Genomic DNA, 19,062 nt, shown 5'->3' with positions numbered 1-19,062 from the left:
TCTGGTGAATAGGTACAGGTACTATGTTCCCGATACTCATTCACAATGGAGGGAGGGCGGGTTCTGGGGGCCCCCTTGGTAAAAGGGGGCTTTCAGATGATGACAAGCTCCCTGCCGGCAGACCCCCACAAACACAGGCCATGGTTGTGGGGAAGAGGCCTCTTTCCCCATCAACATGGGAACAAGGTGCTTTGGGGTGAGGTGCAGGGGCAGAGCTTTCCCAAAGCACCCACCCCCCCATGTTGAGGACGAGTGGCCTTGTATGGTTAAGGAGGGGAGGGACTCACTCGCCCCTCCCACTTTCCTGACCTGCCAGGCTGCAAGATGGAATAAAGGGTCTGGTATGGATTTTAGGGGAGAACCCACGCTGTTTTTTTTTTTTTTTTTTTTTAATTTTGATCCCCGAAGGACCTGGTATGGACTTGGGGGGGGGAGTACGCCGTTTTTTTCTATTGCTGGGCAATGCCGGCATTCTATTCTTTACATTCATCTGTCAGTGGGGAAGCCCGCTGACAGCTGATGAGTCATGTCTGGTAAGGATGCGGGCGGCCGGCTTCCCGGCTTGCTGCTTAACAACCAGCTATTTCTTCACACAGAATTTGCATCGGTCGATCGTTTTTTTGACTGATCCGAATTCGAATCGTTCTGAAAAGTTGCAATTCGTTAGAAAATGAATAAACAAAACAAATTTTAACAGAGTTCAACAAAATTCATTACAATTTCATTTGGAGATTTGGATACATCAATCTGAATGGAATAACCAACAATTTGTCGGAATTTGTATTCGCACCGAAACGAATTTCACGTGTCTAACACTTAATAGCCACCCGCTAATAGCTGGGCTCCCAGCCAATGCAAATGGCCGCCGATGGCAGGGCCCACTCTCCAGGCATGGATCCTCTACATATGTGTGCCATAACACCACCCCGCTGATAGCTGGGGACTCAATGACCACTCGGGACACCCTGGAAGACTTCTGGATACCAAAGGAAGCTCCTGACATCCCGCACAGCTGCCCAGCACCAGACCCGCCCACCAATACTTCCAATAAGTAGGAAAACTTCATACAAAAATGGTCCTATAAGTGAGGAGGAGAACAAAGGAACGCAGCCTTTGGCTTATCCTGAACATTTATGGGGGTGGGGGTCTTATGGGGGAGGAACGAGGGCGGGGCTACCCAAACGTATGCTGCCATGGACATCTGTCAGGAAAGCACATTATGGCCACTAGATGGAACTGACCATTATAGGAAATCCCAATTCGCCATGACTGGGGGAATGCGGGTCACATTTCATCAACACATTTATAACAACCAGATCTGTAAGTGTTTGTGAAATCTTCCCGCACAAAATGTACTCAGCCAATGAAAGGTAAAGAATCCATTTTTATTTTTCTCCTGCTATCAATGGCCAACACGGGACAACACTTCATCCATGTCTTTGGTGATCTCTGATCTCCTTATGAAGTGTTTCTTACATGATGAAGATCAGCCATGGAGTATGTCTGAGGTGTATATCAGGGTGTGCTTCTTCCCCACATGTCCACCAACATTCATATAGAAGACATTTCCCGCACTCAATGCACTAATACACCTCCAGGGTTGTGTGGGACCCCTGATGTACAGGAAGACAGGACTTCAGTGAGGAACAATTCCCTCACTCAGGACAGGAAATTGGCTTCTCCCCAGTGTGCAATCTCTGATGTCTGGAAAGAGTGGACTTCTCTGAAAAACATTTCCAGCACTCAGGACAGAAATACGGCTTGTCATCAGCATGCAATCTCTGATGTTTGGAAAGATCAGACTTCTGTGAAAAACATTTCCCACACTCAGGACAGGAATATGGCTTCTCACCAGTGTGAAATCTCTGATGTCTGGAAAGAGCGGACTTATCTGAAAAACATTTCCCACACTCAGGACAGGAATACGGCTTCTCACCAGTGTGCAATCTCTGATGTTTGGAAAGATCAGACTTCTGTGAAAAACATTTCCCACACTCAGGACAGGAATACGGCTTCTCACCAGTGTGCAATCTCTGATGTGTGGAAAGAGCGGACTTCTGTGAAAAACATTTCCCGCACTCAGGACAGGAATACCGCTTCTCCCCAGTGTGCGATCTCTGATGTATGGAAAGATAGGACTTGCATGAAAAACATTTCCCACACTCAGGACAGGAATATGGCTTCTCACCAGTGTGAAATCTCTGATGTCTGGAAAGAGTGGACTTCTCTGAAAAACATTTCCCGCACTCAGGACAGGAATGCGGCTTGTCATCAGCATGCAATCTCTGATGTCTGGAAAGAGCGGACTTATCTGAAAAACATTTCCTGCACACAGGACAGGAATACGGCTTCTCACCAGTGTGCAATCTCTGATGTTTGGAAAGATCAGACTTCTGTGAAAAACATTTTCCACACTCAGGACAGGAATATGGCTTCTCACCAGTGTGCGTTCTTTTATGCACATTAAGATTGCCTTTCAAACTGAAACTCTTCCCGCACTCAGAACAGGAGAACCTCTTATCTGTTGTAAGGACGGCACCGTCCCTCACAGTCTGAGGTTCCTCAGGATAAGAGGAATACGATGGTCCGGCACTGTCCCTCACAGTCTGAGGTTCCTCAGGATAAGAGGCATACGATGGTCCAGCACCATCCCTCACAGTCTGAGGTTCCTCAGGATAAGAGGAATACGATGGTCCGGCACTGTCCCTCACAGTCTGAGGTTCCTCAGGATAAGAGGAATACGATGGTCCGGCACTGTCCCTCACAGTCTGAGGTTCCTCAGACAAAGTGAGACAATCCTCTGAGGTTTTTCTCATCTCCCGTCCATCTACTAAAATAGAAATACAAAGATTATTACTAGACATCAGCAGATTGGTTCCCCTAAACCAGGACCCGCCCACATCAGACAGCTTTGTCTCTGAGGATCTTACAATTCCACCCTCAAGGTAACTAGTAAATGGGTCCTCTGATCTCCTACAAGCTCATGTCTTTATTCATGGACCTCAGTCAGAGAGTGAGGAAACAACGAGAACTGTCTTTTATAGGAATGATAGTGATGAGGGGATTATAGGACGAGTGTCCCCTCCCCCTCTATCACTCATTGCCATTTACCAACACAAGAAGTCCCGCACTTCCTTATTTAGTCCATGATTTAGTCATGAATAACAGCAAGGCTGAGCCCCACCAGAGGTCAGAGAGTGAGGATGGGGGAGAACAACCAAGATGAAGACTGGACTGATCCTGAAGACCATATATATCTCTGGGGAAGTCCAACCAGGATGTAACGCATCAGATGGGAGTGGTTTGAGGACATCATCATGTTGACTGATGCTTGGGGAATCTGCAGTGATTGTGTGTATTCAATACTGGATAACAGAGCAAGTAACCCCTGGAGTATTGTTCTGTCAGAGATCTTGCTAGACCTGGGCATGGGGCAGAAGATCCAAGGTTCATAGCCCAACGTCTATGGTGAACATCAACATTTTACTACCAGCTGAACCCCAGAATCTCCATAAATCCAGTCTAGATACATAAATTGTGTCTGCAGCACAGAGAAGGAAGATTATCCGAGAGAAATACAGGAATACAGGACGGGGAACACAGCTCAGGAAAGTGACCAGGGGATTACAGGCTGATATCACCCAGTCCCCGCCCTACTCTGGACCAACAAGTGAGCAGTATGGGTTAAAGAATGGATTTAGTGTTAATGACCCACCTGTGCTGATCTCTGTAGGAGTGTCCTCCTCTATAAATGTCCCCTTTATTCCATCCTCCTCCATAGACTGCTGATCATCTCTCACATACGTCTCTTCTTCTTCTGCTTTAACCTCAAATTCTATATCGATTGGATCTCCACTCTAAACCAAGAAAATAAGAGAGAATATAATCTGGAAGATATAAGCTTACATAAAAAAACACACACATCCCCTCCACAAGTCCATGTTCTAGATACTCCATCCCACCAACCTTGTAATAGTGAGGGATGGTGTGACCTTCCTGTGTGGAATCCCAGGAATACAGAGGACGGGGACATCTCTCTGGTGGGTTTCTGGTATTATGTGGCTCCATCATATTCTTGTGTCCTTCTGAAACCTCCTCCATAACTCGATACTCCTTATCCTCCTCTTTATACTCTTCTTTTACAACAATATTATCCTTGGAGTTTTCATTCTGAAAAATATAATAAAATATTCATTGTAAAAAAACACGATTGCTTTTAAACCATAACTATCAATAATTGTTCCTCATCTACCTGATGATGGTGAGGGATGGTGTGACCTTCCTGTGTGGAATCCCTGGAATACAGAGGACGGGGACATCTCTCTGGTGGATTCCCATTACTGGATCCCTCTGTAGGAAACACACACACACTGTCGGGGACCATAAACCAGGCAAAGATAGAAAGTACAGTTAAAAAAAATATGACACCTTTAATGAAATAGAAAAAAAATAACAGTTCAGGAATGTCGTCAAAAACAAAAGCTGAGATTTGGATGCCAGAGCAGGTAATCAGAGGAGCCGGGGTCAAGAAACCAGAAGTCAGCATAGTTGGAAGCAAAAATCAGGAACAGGAATAGGAAGAGAAGTCAGCCAGGGCAAAAAACACACAGGAACACACTGGAGATCATAGACAAAGCAAAGGCAAGGAGGAAATGAGCTCAGGTGCTTCAAAAGCAAACGAGGGGCTGGCTGTAGGCTGGACGAATGAGGCAGTAAATGGTAACCAGGTAAGTCACTGTGGTAACAAGCGGCTGGTAGTTACCCGGCAGCTAAGCAACTTCTGAACATTGAAAGAAAAGAGCAGCTCGCTAACTATCAGGAGCCCAGCCCTGACAGTAGCCTCTTCCCCAACAATCCCTCCCCCTTGGGGGAGCACCATGCTTGAGGGGAAAATGTATATGGAAAGCCTGGAGCAGGACAGGAGCATTTATGTCCGAGGATGAGACCCAAGAGCGTTCCCCTGGACTGTAACTCCTCTGTGAACTGGATATCCTATGTGTCCACTAAACCTACAGGAGTCAATGATAGATATCTCATACTCCACGTAGTTGTCAACCTTAATCAGGCGAAGGCATGGTACTGAGGTGGTATAGCAATAACACGTAAGGAAACATGGAATACGTTGTAAATACAAACGTTGGAAGGAAGAGCTAATGCGTAGGCCACCATGTTAACCTTATAGAGTATGCGGAAAGGCCCAATATAACGAGGTGCCAGTTTAAGTGAGGGAACACAGAATCAGAGGTAATGGGAAGACAGCCAGACCCTCTCCCCCACTTGGTAGGAGGGTGAAGGTAGGCATCGGCGGCCAGCATGGTTTGTACCTCTCTCTCTGGAGTGTTGCAAGGATTCTTGGACCTGCACCCAAGTGGAACACAGTTCCTGAAGATGTTGCTATAACGCAGAAATGCCTTGCAGAACAGATGTATCAGGCAACATGGATGGCTGGAACTCATAGTTCACAATAAACTGAGATAATCAGGAGGTGTAACGCTCCTGCGTTTTTATATGGTGTGGATTTTCAGCTGCAGAAATAGTTCCAAGTCAGTAGTCATGTAAGAGATATGCTGAGATACCATTCCCAACCTCAATGACTCATCATGTGTGGAAGGTCTTATTTCAGCCAGTAAATACACACAATTAGCAAGCTGGTTCTTAGAGTGACTTTATGCATGTGGTAACACAATGATGAAGGTTGAGGGATAGGTTGAGTGGAGGTGGTAGGTGATAGACACTTGAAGGTGAGACAGTAGCAGATGGATGCAGGAAGGTTTAGCAATGTTGTATGATAGCAGATGATAGAATAGCAGGTGGACATACAAAAGAGATCAACCCAGTGCAGAAAAGTAGCAGTAGTCTCAAGAGCTAGCAATCTAGTTTATGCAGATGTGATAAACAGTCTCTACTATGCAGAGCTAGATAGTGTAAGCTTAGTATAAGTTTATAGAGAATTCCCCTGCGGGGTACTTAGCACTATTAGCGATACAGCCGAAGGGTGGTTCAGGAGAGGCGGATGATCCAGTAGCGGGATACAGGGACAAGCGCAGCGAGGTTCCGTCAGCGAAGTAAGCTTGCAAGCATGGAAGCTTCAAGCAAGGTTAGCATCCAGATAAGGGTGTTTGAACGAACACATGTGAGTGAGAACCGACGCCTTAAATAGCCATCTAGTCCGGCGCTGAGTGATGACAGCTCCAGTCTTAAAGGTGTATGCGCACCTTTCCAAAAGTAAATGGTAGGGCGCATATACTTGTGGAAAGTGTAATTTAGGGTACCAAAGGTACCGGAACATTACAGGAGGCAGCATTGATGGTGCTATTGTGAGCAAACTCCACCCAAAGTAACAGGTCCCACCAGTGTTATGATGGTCAGAAATATAGCAATTAAAGAACTGCAAGAACTGCTTCAAGGCTTGTTCGGCCCATTCTGCGGCCTCATTGGAGTGTGGGTGATATGCAGAAAAGGAAAGCTGAATGTGCACAAAAGGCTCACCAAAACTTGCACGACACCAACTGGCTACCCCTGTCCAAGATGATAACTTTAGGTAACCCATGTAACTGAAAGAACTCTCCAGTGAAAATGAATGACAGTTCCTTGGACACAGGCAACTTATTTAGCGGAATGCAATGTGACATTTTGAAAAACGGTCAACCACCATAAAAATAACTGTGTTGCTATGGGAGTTGCGTAAATCCATAATAAAATCAATAGACAAGTGGATCCAAGGCCTCTCTTCTCTGCGTATGGGTTGAAGGAGGCCCACTGGAAGGTGTTGTGGTGTTTTATTCTGAGCACACACAGGACAAGCAGCTACAAAGTTGGTTTCATGAGCACGGAGACTAGGCCACCAGCATTGTTGAGACATAGGCCATATGTCTCAACAATATGTCCATACGCCGTTGATTTTTTCCTGGGTGACCAGCTGTCTTAGGTGAATGGTAGGTCTGGAGGAAAATGATGCGGAGATTCTCGGGGACAATGCAGCGGTCATGAGGTTTTCCAGGAGGAGAATGGATCTGAGAGGGCATCATTCTCTCACCCAAAGGTGAAGTGAGACTAGAAAGAAATAGCCAAAATGCAGTCCGAAAGGTATCACAGGAGTGGGAACAGACTCTTTTTTGGAAGAGGAGGAAAACTGCGGCAATAAGGCATTTGCTCTTTTATTCTTTGTATCAAGTAAGAATGAGACTATGTAATTGAAGCTTGACAGAAAAAGGTCCCACTGAGCCCTTCCAGGAGATAAACATCTAGCTTCAGCAAGAATGAAAGATTCTTATGGTCAGTCAAAATGAGGACCAGCACAGTAGTACCCTTGATGAGATGCCTCCCTTCTTTAAGAGTTAAAATTATGGCTAATAATTCTCCATCCCCAGTTTCAGAATTTCATTCTGCTAGAGACAATTTTTTTTAGAAAAGTAGCCACAAGGATGGATAGAACTCTCAGGGGTAGGAGGTTGAGACAGGAAAGCGCCTACTCAAGTCTCAGATGCATCAACTTCAAGAATGACGGGTAACATGGGATTAGGATGTTCCAGCACTGGGGCTGCAGCAAAAGTGATCTTGAGGGATTCAAAGGCTTTAATGGATTCCGGGGACCAATTCTGTGGGTTGCCCTCTTTTCTGGTCATACAGTATCAATGAAGGGGTTTGACCAGAAAAGAGAAGTTACTCATAAAATCCTGATAATGATTGGCAAAGCCAAGAAAATGTTGTAGAGCACGTAGACATATAACCCAAAGCCACTTTAGGACTGCAGATGGCTTCTCTGGGTCCATCGAAAACCTGGCAGCACAAATGACATAACCGAAAAATTGAACCTGTTCATGGAACTCGCACTTATCCAACTTGCAATAGAGGTTGCTTTCTCTCAACCTCTGTAGCACACAGGAGAGACATCTGTGTGGAGGTTCTCTAGGGATTTAGAATATATCACCCGGGTAATCCACCACACATTATGGCAGCATATCTCAGAGGACATTTTTAACAAAGTCCTGGAAAACAGCAGGAGCGTTGCAGAGACCAAAAGGTCATTACGAGGTATTTATAGTGTCCGGTCCTAGTATTAAATTTCCATTTGTGACCCTCATTAATCCTCACAAGATTGTATGCCCCCGCAAATCGAGCTTCGTGAAGACCGATGTTCCCTTGAGGCAGTCAAATAATTCAGTTTTCAATGGGATCGGATACGTTTTTTTAACAGGAATGTAAATGAGACCCCTATAATCGATACAGAGACTCAGTTCACCACTCTTTTTTTTTTTCCCACAAAGAAAAAGTTGGCACTGGAAGGAGAAGAGGATTTGCGGGTGAACCCCTGGGATAGTTAAATCGCAGCATCCATTGCCTTCTCCTCTGAGACAGACAGAGAGTAAACCCGGCCACGAGGAGGAATGGCACCGGGATTGAAGGACAACTGTTCACTCAAAAGGCTGATGTGCCAAAATACCGGCCTGACCTTTGTCAAAGACATCACAGAATTCATGGTACTCTTCTGCCAATAAAGAGACTGAAGGCGTGCACATGATCTTAATTACTTTCTAAAAAGATGTATTAGTGCATTGTGGGGACCATGACAAAACCTCAGCATTACGGCAATTAAAAGAGGGATTGGGCCTCTGTAACCAAGGATAACCAATGACAACTGGGTAATGAGGTAAGGAAATCACTAGGAATTTTAATTATTTCATGGTGAAGAGCCCCTACAGCCATGGTCAACGGAGTGGTTTCATGGGTCACATGGGCAGGCTGTAGAGGTCAATGGTAAGTGGGGAGGCACGAGGCTGCAGTGGTATTGAGTGCTTCAACACAAAGTGCAGTTAAAAATCACACCTTTAATTAAATAGCAAAAATAACAGTTCAGGAACGTAGTCAAAAACAGAAGCCGGGGTTTGGATGCAAGAACAGGTAATCAGAGGAGCTAGGATCAGGACACCATAAGTCAGCGTAGTCAGGCGAAACAAATCAGGAACAGGTATCGGAAGAGAAGTCAGCCACGGCAAGTCATACACAGGAACACAATGGAGAGCATAGACCACGCAAGGGCAAGGAGGAAATGAGCTAAGCTACTTAAATAGCAAAATGGGGCTGGCTGTAGGTTGGACTAATGAGGCAGGTAATGGTAACCAGGTGAGTCACTGTGGTAACGAGCGGCTGTTAATTAACCGACAGCTAAGCAACTTCTGAGCTCTGAAAGAAAAGAGCTGCTTGTTAAGTAGCAGGAGCCCAGCCCTGACACACACTGACTGAATACATTGTTTCTATGTGTTTATCAGATGATGGGGGATCTAGGTGGACCCTCCGTATTGCTCTTTCCTTTACAATAAAGTCTCCTCTTACCCGGTGATGTGAGGGGCGGCTGATTCTCCATCATGACGTCCTTGTAGAGATCCTTGTGTCCTTCTAAATACTCCCACTCCTCCATGGAGAAATAGACACTGACATCCTGACACCTTATAGGAACCTGACACACACAATGATACAGTCACCATCCAGACACATCCCTTGTCTGTTACTGGAAAATGTCCCAGAATTCCCAGCACCGCTCACCTCTCCTGTCAGCAGCTCCATCATCTTCTTGGTGACTTCTAGAATCTTCTGCATGTTGTGTCTCTCAGGTTTTAGGGAGTCACATGGAGGCACTGTGATGGTCATATGATCACCTGACTTCAGAAGAGGAAATCTCTGTATTGGAGAACCAATAGGAATATCATGTTAGAATCCCAGAATCCTCCTCACCTCTCCGGTCAGGTCTGTGTTTTATTAATAGAGATAAGAGTGATTTCATGTGACCTCCCAGAATCCTCCTCACCTCTCTGGTCAGGTCTGTGTTTTTATTAATAGAGATAAGAGTGATGTCATGTGACCTCCCAGAATCCTCCTCACCTCTCCGGTCAGGTCTGTGTTTTATTAATAGAGATAAGAGTGATATCATGTGACCTCCCAGAATCCTCCTCACCTCTCCGGTCAGCAGGTAGATGATCTCCAGGGTGAGGTTTAGTATCTTCTCAGTCATGTGACTCCGGTCCTCCTTCATCCTCATTCGTTCTGTCACTCGATCTATACAGGTTTCTTTCTAGACAGGTAAGGATAAAAATATATATGTAAGTGCAGGAATGTTCTGACCCTGCAGGTGTTGTTCTAGGTTTCCACACTATATATGTGTGTATCATCATCTGCTGGAGATAAAAGAAATCACATTGACTATGGAGGAAGAGGACGTACATGAGGGGGGGGGGGGGGGGTTATTGGGTGTAAATAGAAAATAAGATCTTATTACCTCATCTGCTGCCTCTTCCAGCAATGTCTCCTCTCTACTTCCTCCTTACTCACCTCTCACCCGGAACTTCCTATTAATACCTGACATCACTTCCTGTCTTCTATTGAGACTTCCTGTCTGGGTAGAGGTGAGATCACCATCTTCTGGAGCTCAGAGGTACTGCAGCCCCAAGAAACGTCTCGTAGTGTGTGTATGTACTGTATATCTTTATAGATGGGGTCATCTCCACTCCCACCAGGGGGGGGGGGGGGGGGAGTATATTACTGCCTAATACCATCACACGCTTGTCCCCCTCTTTCCTGGCCAGGCAGGCTGCATGCTCGGATTAACAGTTTGGTGTTTATTTCGTGGTTGACCTCACACATCCTCCAATGACAACTCATATGGCTAAGCTCATGAAGGCCATAACAGGCAAATAGGTGGTTCATTATCAGGGCTTGTTTTCTCAGAGAATAGGTGCAGGAACTCCCCCTTTCTCTGCCTCTACCCACCTCTGTGCATCATTCCTTGGTTCCACCCCCTACCCACCTCCAAGCACCATTCGTTGGTTCAACCCCCCTACCCACCTCAGAGCACCATTGCTTGGTTCCACTCTCTACCCACCTCCCAGTTCCATTCCTTGGTTCCACCCTCTACTACGGATGGCCTTGCGGTTCAACCGGCGGTCGGTTCGCGGCTAATTGTGCTTGTTCGTAGCCCGCCAATTTTGCGAACACATGGCGTTGTTTGCAGCGGCCATATTAGTTTACATTAGGGAGATCTTTGACCCATGACACAGCTGTCAGGTGGAACGGGATAGCCAATTGAAACATTTCAGCACATGGACATGCCCCCTACCTTATAAATAGATCAGAGCTGGCGGCCATTTCACATTCTGCTTTTTGTCAGCATAGGGAGAGGTTGGCGAGTGCACCAGGGACAGATTGCCAGTGACACAAATAGCTCTGTTAAGATCCACAAAAGTCCTTTTCAGGGCTGGTATTTGGTATAGGTGTACTGTCTCTTTTCAGTGTAGGGACAGGTATGCTGTGTGCACCAGGGACAGATCGTCAGTGACACAAATGGCTCTGTTAAGGTCCACAAAAGTCATTTTAAGGGCTGCTATTTGGTATAGGTGTACATTCTTTTGTCAGTGTAGTGAGAGGTTTGCTGTGTGCACCAGGGACAGATCGTCAGTGACACAAATCGCTCTGTTAACGTCCACAAAAGTTATTTTAAGGGCTGCTATTTGGTATAGGTGTTCAGTGCACTATATAGGGGTGTAATCCACGTATAATATACTTTGTAATATAGAAAGCATATTATAGTGGATTTGTATTGTGCACTGTGCAGCATTGTAACTGGTGTGGTGACTGAGCGTTGCTGCAGCAATACTACAAACAGTGACAAAAGCACTTTTAATGTATCATAACTGGTGTGATAGACCAGTGGCCCCCCAATACCACATATTGAAGTGGGGAGTTATTTAACAGTATACTTTCCTAAGAGTGTATTGTAGTCCTGCAAAAATTTGTCCAATTATTTGTAGAATTGGTGTGATAAAACTGTGGCCCCCAAATACCACAGATTGAAGCAGGGTGTTACCTGAGTATTCTTTCATAAGTGTATTTGTGTCCTGCAACAATATTGCCTCTTTTGCTGTGTTAACTCTGATACACACAGTGCCAAACTCACTGGCCAATTTTTTGAACAACTGGTGTGATAGACCAGTGGCCCCCCAATACCACATATAGAAGTGGGGTGTTATTTAACAGTATACTTCTCTAAGAGTGTATTTTAGTCCTGCAAACATTTGGCCTCTTTAGCCGGGTTAACTGTGCTACACACAGTGACAACAGTTACTGGCCAATTATTTTTAGAACTGGTGTGATAAACCTGTGGCCCCCAATACCACAGATTGAAGCGGGGTGTTATATGCCTTTTTCCAGATATACTGCGATTCTCTAGAGACTTTTGTCACAGGGTAATTTAAAAAATGAAAGGCAGAGGAAGAGGCAGGTCCTTACTAGGGATGCACCGATCCAATATTCGGATCGGAAATCGGCCCCAATCCGGGCAAAATAGCTGGATCGGAGATCGGTAAAATTTAGCCGTCCCACGGGCCGATCCAGGGCGTCGCAGCACCTACGTCATTAATCAGCCTCACATGTGTGTGTGTCGGGTATGGAGCGCGCCAAAGAGTCGGCAGTGTGGAGATATTACACACTCGCCACGCCAACGAGTTCCACAGCTGTTTGCAATGTCTGCAAAGTGAATGTTTCGAGGGGAGGTGGTATAACAGCAAAGTTCAATACTACAAATTTAATCAGGCACATCCAGAAACACCACGCTAAGGAGCACGCTGAATTCCTGCAGCTCAACAAAACCAAAGCAGCGGACAATACAGCCCAGCAGCAACAAACTTTGCAGGTTGCATTTCAACGACGTGAAAAGTTTCCGATGGAAAGTATGAAAGCATCAGCAATAACACAGAAAGTTTTGGAATTCATTGTTTTAGATGGTCAACCAATGTCAGTTGTTGAAAATGAGGGCTTCTGTCGCCTACAGGAACACTTGGAGCCGAGGTACTCTCTTCCATCACGCAAGTATTTTTCTGAGACCGCAGTGCCAGAACTGTACAAAAAAGTTTGCCAACACGTCTCAAAAGAGATTAAAGATATAAAGGCTATGAGCTTTACTACAGATATATGGAGCTCTGATGTGTGTCCAATGTCGCTTTTAAGTTTAACAGTCCACTGGTTGGACACAAGCTGTACACCGCACGGTGCAATGCTTCAAGCAAAAAAAAAATCATGGTTCACATACCAGCGATACCATTTCAGCTACAATTAAGGCTATACTTGACCAGTGGCACATTCCTTTGAATAAAGTGCATGTCATTCTCCGAGACAATGCAAGCAACATGAAAAAGGCCATAGACAAAATGGGGGTACGGAGCTTAGGCTGCTTTTCTCACAGCTTGCAGCTTGTAGTCAATGAGGGGCTACTGTCACAACGGAGTGTGAGCGATGCCATTGCAATCGGTAGACAAATTGTGGGGCATTTTAAACATTCTCAACTTGCGTATTCAAGGCTGCAAGATATTCAGCTCCAGATGCAAATGCAACCTAAACGCCTGCAACAAGACGTCAAAACAAGGTAGAATTCTACGTACTTGATGATACAGAGTCTTCTAGAACAGAAGCGAGTCCTCTGTGCTTACATTGCTGACCATGATGACCTGCCCAGTACACCGACCACTAACCAGTGGGCTTTGCTAGAAAAAAACTAACATTGTTTTAGCACCATTTGAAGAGCTAACAAGGAAAGTAAGCTCATCAACTGCCTCCACCGCTGACGTCATTCCAGCTGTCACCGTCCTCAAAAGCATCCTTGCTAAAGAAGGCAATGCGGATACTGGCATCAAAACAATGAAAACAACCCTGCTTCAAGCAGTCAACAAACGCTTTGACACTGTGGAAGATGAACCCCTATATGCACTTGCCACCCTGCACGGCCCGAGATATAAAGACAGGTAAGTGAAGATTGTGTAACCTAACTAATTACATTAGCCTATCAAGTGTTAGAATTTTAGAATTTTTTTATGTCCAAATTCACAGTCAGCACTGCAGCATGGCATCTCATCAAATACAGCAGACATAGGTGTGCGCAGCCCTTTGCATTAGGGTGTGCACCCCAAAGCGCAATCACACATGCGGACGTATATGTGAATACACAGTAATATATATATATATACACACAAACACACACCCTTATAAATAAATGTGAACAAACATTTTAAAATGTATTAAAACATTTTTTAACACTTATCAATGTTATAAAAAATGAAATAAAATGCTTTATTTTTTTAACTTATTAAAACATTTAATTGTTTACACTAGTGGTTGAGGGGTAGTACAACTCTGCGGTTAAACTGTTCTTTTACCACCCCTCAATTGCTACCACCTTTTAGCAGTAGAGGCTGCGGCTGGGCATGTTCACATGCAACAGCTGCAATTATACCCCCCTGTTGGTTTCAGCAGGTGTCGCACCAACTGACTGTGACCCATTCAAGTAAATTGCGGCACTCTGCATGCGCCCCACAACCATGTGCAGTGTGGAGTTTAATGGGTTAAAGCAGGTGGTGTGGAGGTGATACAATGCCTCCTCACCGCCTCAGAAATGCTCTCTGAAGAGCGATCTGTTTGTGGATCGCTCTTCAGAAATCAAAACATTTGTGAATGAGCTCTTACAAATTCCACAGTCCACAGTGTCCCCTCCCCCCCACATCTGAGTCCTCCTTTACATCAGATTTTATAGCATGTCCCCTTACACTAGAGTCAATAGCGTTTCATCTGTCACAGTTCCCCCTTTAAATCAGGGTTCCTCCCTTACATCAGAATCCCCAGAGTTCTCCTTTACACTGGAAAATCTGATGTAAAGAATGCTTTGGTGTAAAGGGGAACCTTGATATAAGGGGGTCTCTGGTCACCAGAGTCCCCCCTTACATCAGAGTTCCCAGCATTTTCTCATATCAGAGTTCCCAAAGTCCCTATACTTACATCAGAGTCCCCCTTTATATACACTGTAAGGGTAAGGGGGGACTCAGATAAAGGGAGAACACTGGAAACTCTGATGTAAGGGGGGACTCAGAGACCCCTTACATCAGAGTCACCCTTTATTTACACTGTAAAGGGGGACACTGACACAAAAGGGATCTCTGTGAACTGTTATGTAAGGGGGGCTCTGATGTGAGGGGGTTTTTGGTTACCACAGAGTTCACAGAGATCCCACTCACATCAGAGTTCCCATTTACCCAAGAATCTGCAGAGTTCCCCTTTAAACCAGTGTGGCAGACAATAGGTATTTGTAAAGGGGGGGGGTCAGGTCAGGCAAAGCAGCCCCCTCACAGCACAGAGTCCTTCTCCAGAGGGGAGAAGAGAGGGGGTGAGGGGAGGCGAGAATGAGAGGGTGAGAGGAGTGAGAGAAGAGAGGCGGAATAGGGAGTTGAGGGGGCTAGAGATAGAGGGGGAAAAAGAGGTGGAATAGGGGTTGAGACAGAGAGCGGGGGGAGGGGGAAGAGAGAGGGGGGTTAGGGAGAGAGGGGGGAAGGGGAGTGAGGGGGGGGGGTTGGATGAGATGGGAGAGAGGAGGATGAGAGAGAGAAAGGGGGGTGAGGGTTGGTGGGAGTGAGGGGGTAGATGAGAGACAGGGGGTGGATGAGAAGGGAAAGAGGAAGATGAGAGAGGGGGGAAGGGGAGTGAGGAGGATGAGAGAGGGGAGAGAGAGAGAGAAAAGGGGGGGGAGAGAAAGGGGAATGAGAGAGAGGAGGATGAAAGAGGGGAGAGAGGAGGGGTGGAAGAGAGAGGTGGGTGTCTGCAGTCCCTCCCTCCTATGTCCCCCTGTCCCAGTCTGTGTCTGCGGGTAAGTGTGTGATGCCCAGTACCTTCCTGCCAGCAGTAGGTGGATGTTCAATGATCATCAGCAGGCAGGGCTCGTTCTCTTTCTGGCAGCAATCGAGGTGCTGTGCTCCTTCCAGCTGATGCAGTTTGGAAGCCAGACTGTCCCTCCCAAGCGGTCCCTGACTGCCTGTGCCTCCCGCACTGCATCTTCATCCTCCGGGCCCCCTGTGAGCCTATCCTACGGGCTGCCCATGCTGCTCACCATCCCCATAGCCCCTGACTGTGAGGCCGCCCACTTGTAGTAGAGATCATTGTATTTGGAGCTGGGTGCTGTCATGAACATCCTGCCCTTGCTCCGAAGCCTAAGCCTTCACTGCCTGCTCCCCGCCACTGGACCTAGACTGCCTTTCACGACCCGATTGGTCAGTCCGCCCCTGCCACCACCTATCTCCAAACACTCGCAGTGTGCAGTGGAGATGGGTACCCGGCCGCCCACTGCCGCCACTGAACCTGGACTCCTGGAACCCGCCTGCACGCAACGCCACTGGCGGTGCCCCTGACTGACATGTATAGGTAGCGCCGCCGGCCCTGCACAGGGCAGTGGTGGGCTGTGGCGGCCTTGTTGTGACAGTGGGCAGGATTCGGAACCTTAGAAGATAAAGACAAAAGGGACCTACCTCTATAGTTCCGGCTACAGCATCCCTGACAGCAGGCGGCGGAGTGATATTCTTCTGTCAGGAATGCTGTAGCCGGAACTATAGAGGTAGCATCGGAAAATGCGGCTGCCTGCCTGATTACTCCGCAGTGGTTGCACTCAGTTACACAGCCAAATGAATAGCGCTGCAATTATCCATTAGCAGAGGGGCTGAAATGGAGATCCTACACATTCTGCCAGCAAAAAAGCCTGGGATGTGCCTGGGCATTAGGGTGTGCCCAGGCACACCCGGCACACCCTGTGCGCACGCCTATGACAGCAGAAGACAGTGTTCTTGTGGAGAGGAGAATAAAATATATCTATCATATAAGAAATTTGAATGACAATGATAATGAAGAATTGGGAGGGTTCCCCTGGGGTGGGATTTTTTAGGCACAAAGATTTATAGAAATATTAAGTATAGTTATAATATTTTATTATTTTATTTTATATATTATTTAATAAAATATTATAACTATGCTTAATATTTCTATAAATCTTTGTGCCTAAAAAATCCCACCCAGGGGAACCCTCCCAATTCTTGTATTACCAAGGGATGTGGCTCACTTTAAGAACTCTGGTCAAGAGCACACCCATTTTGACAATGATAATGAATGACAATGACATAAATAATTCATTTATTTAGGTCTATATATTAATATTATATAGACCCAATAAATGAACCAATGTCATTGTCATTCATCATTATCTGATTCTTCTGACTATTATAGATTTTTTACTCTCCACGACCACAATAACACGTCTGCTAGTGCTACTGTATTTGATGAGATGCCATGCCATGGTGCTGCAAATTTAAAGATTTTGAAATTCCAACACTTTATGACACTAAAAAACCTGAGGCTGATGGTTGATTAAAGTTATATATATATATATATATATATATATATATATAAAACTTACTTTTCAGCCTCAGGTTAGTGTCATGAAGTGTTTCATAATTAGCCTAACCCAGGCCCGGACTGAGACATAAAATAGGCCCGGGCATTTTAGGCTGAGCAGCCCATGTTTTTTTTTTTTAAAACAAAATGACCAATGATGAACAACTACCGGCTTCTCTATGTTTTTTAGTTATATTTAGCCTGCACACCCATGCGATCAGATTCTGCAAATCGCACTGTGTTTTGAAAACCGATTGCGGGGTGTCGTTAACCTAACATACACTCCGCAATCTGTTTGCATGGACGGGTTGCTATTTAGATGAAGTCCGCATTTAGTGTGAACCCAGGCTAAGAGATAATGGTAATTTTAGGGTACATTAAAAATATATTACCCAATTTTTGGGTAAAATATAAAAGATGAGTTTGTGTCAAGAAAATAAATACCCAACATGTCAAACCTTAAGACTATGCATGCCCGAAAATAGCAACACATTTCAGTACCCTGTATTTTCCATAGGCAAAGCTATTAAAGATCATAGAGGTCATCAGTTCAGAGTTAACCATGAATAATGATCCTATAATTATTGCTCTCATTCCAGTGTGCAGGGTCATATATTACACGTGTAGTAAAATCAAGGTTTTTGTTCACCGGCGCCCCCAAAATGTGTATGTAGTTTCTTATGGTATTGGTGGGATAGGGATGACATCAGTAGCAGTGGTGGTAGTGGGGATAGGGATGACATCAGTAGCAGTGGTGGTAGTGGGGATAGGGATGACATCAGTAGTGGTGGTAGTGGGGATTGGGATGACATCAGTAGTGGTGTTAGTGGGGATTGGGATGACATCAGTAGCAGTGGAAATAGGAATGACATCAGTGGCAGTGGGAATTGGGATGACATCAGTGGCAGTGGTAGTGGGGATTGGGATGACATCAGTGGTAGTGGGGATTGGGATGACATCAGTGGCAGTGGTGGTGGGGATAGGGGTGACATCAGTGGTGGTGGGGGATAGGGGTGACATCAGTGGTGGTGGGGGATAGGGGGGACATCAGTGGCAGTGGTGGTGGGGATAGGGGTTACATCAGTGGCAGTGAGTGGTGGTGGGGATAGGGGTGACAGCAGTGGTGGTGGGGATAGGGGTGACAGCAGTGGCAGTGGTGGTGGGGATAGGGGTTACATCAGTGGCAGTGGGAATAGGAATGACATCAGTGATAGTGGGGATTGGGATGACATCAGTGGCGGTGTTGAGGATAGGGATGACATCAGTGGCGGTGTTGAGGATAGGGATGACAACAGTGGGAATGATGAGGATAGGGGTGACATCAGTGGGAGTGGTGGTAAGGATAGGAATAACATCAGTGGCAGTGGTGGTGGGGATAAGGATGACATCAGTGGCAGTGAGAGGGATGGTGGGATCCAGGAGAGGGGTGGCAGTGAGAGGGATGGTGGGATCCAGGAGAGGGGTAGAAGTGGGAGGGATGGTGGGATCCAGGAGAGGGGTAGAAATGGGAGGGATGGTGGGATCCAGGAGAGGGGTAGAAGTGGGAGGGATGGTGGGATCCAGGAGAGGGGTAGAAATGGGAGGGATGGTGAGATCCAGGAGAGGGGTGGCAGTGAGAGGGATGGTGGGATCCAGGAGAGGGGTAGAAGTGGGAGGGATGGTGGGATCCAGGAGAGGGGTGTCAGTGAGAGGGATGGTGGGATCCAGGAGAGGGGTGGCAGTGGGAGGGATGGTGGGATCCAGGAGAGGGGTGGCAGTGAGAGGGATGGTGGGATCCAGGAGAGGGGTGGCAGTGGGAGGGATGGTGGGATCCAG

The 19,062-nt window shown here is 46.2% G+C and overlaps 3 protein-coding genes across 3 annotated transcripts in view; 1 reads left to right on the top strand and 2 right to left on the bottom strand.

Annotated features, from left to right (window-relative positions):
• LOC309549119 (uncharacterized protein) overlaps positions 1-19,062 on the top strand; it is a 2,919,967-nt gene that overhangs the window by 1,769,236 nt on the left and 1,131,669 nt on the right. The gene's annotated exons all lie outside the window — the stretch shown is intronic.
• The window catches only part of LOC309549117 (uncharacterized protein), a 4,285,597-nt gene that overhangs the window by 3,245,527 nt on the left and 1,021,008 nt on the right, over positions 1-19,062 (bottom strand).
• The window catches only part of LOC309548653 (uncharacterized protein), a gene marked incomplete at its 5' end in the record, with an annotated part of 57,492 nt that overhangs the window by 15,866 nt on the left and 22,564 nt on the right, over positions 1-19,062 (bottom strand). Inside the window, one exon of the mRNA XM_082248621.1 lies at positions 1,686-2,498. Coding sequence (XP_082104747.1) covers positions 1,686-2,498 — 813 coding nt within the window. The remainder of the gene's footprint in view (positions 1-1,685; positions 2,499-19,062) is intronic.

This window comes from Pelophylax lessonae (genome assembly GCF_965119305.1).
Source record: "Pelophylax lessonae genome assembly, chromosome: 3".
Lineage (NCBI taxonomy): Eukaryota > Metazoa > Chordata > Amphibia > Anura > Ranidae > Pelophylax > Pelophylax lessonae.
This window is presented reverse-complemented; position numbering and strand designations above follow the sequence as displayed.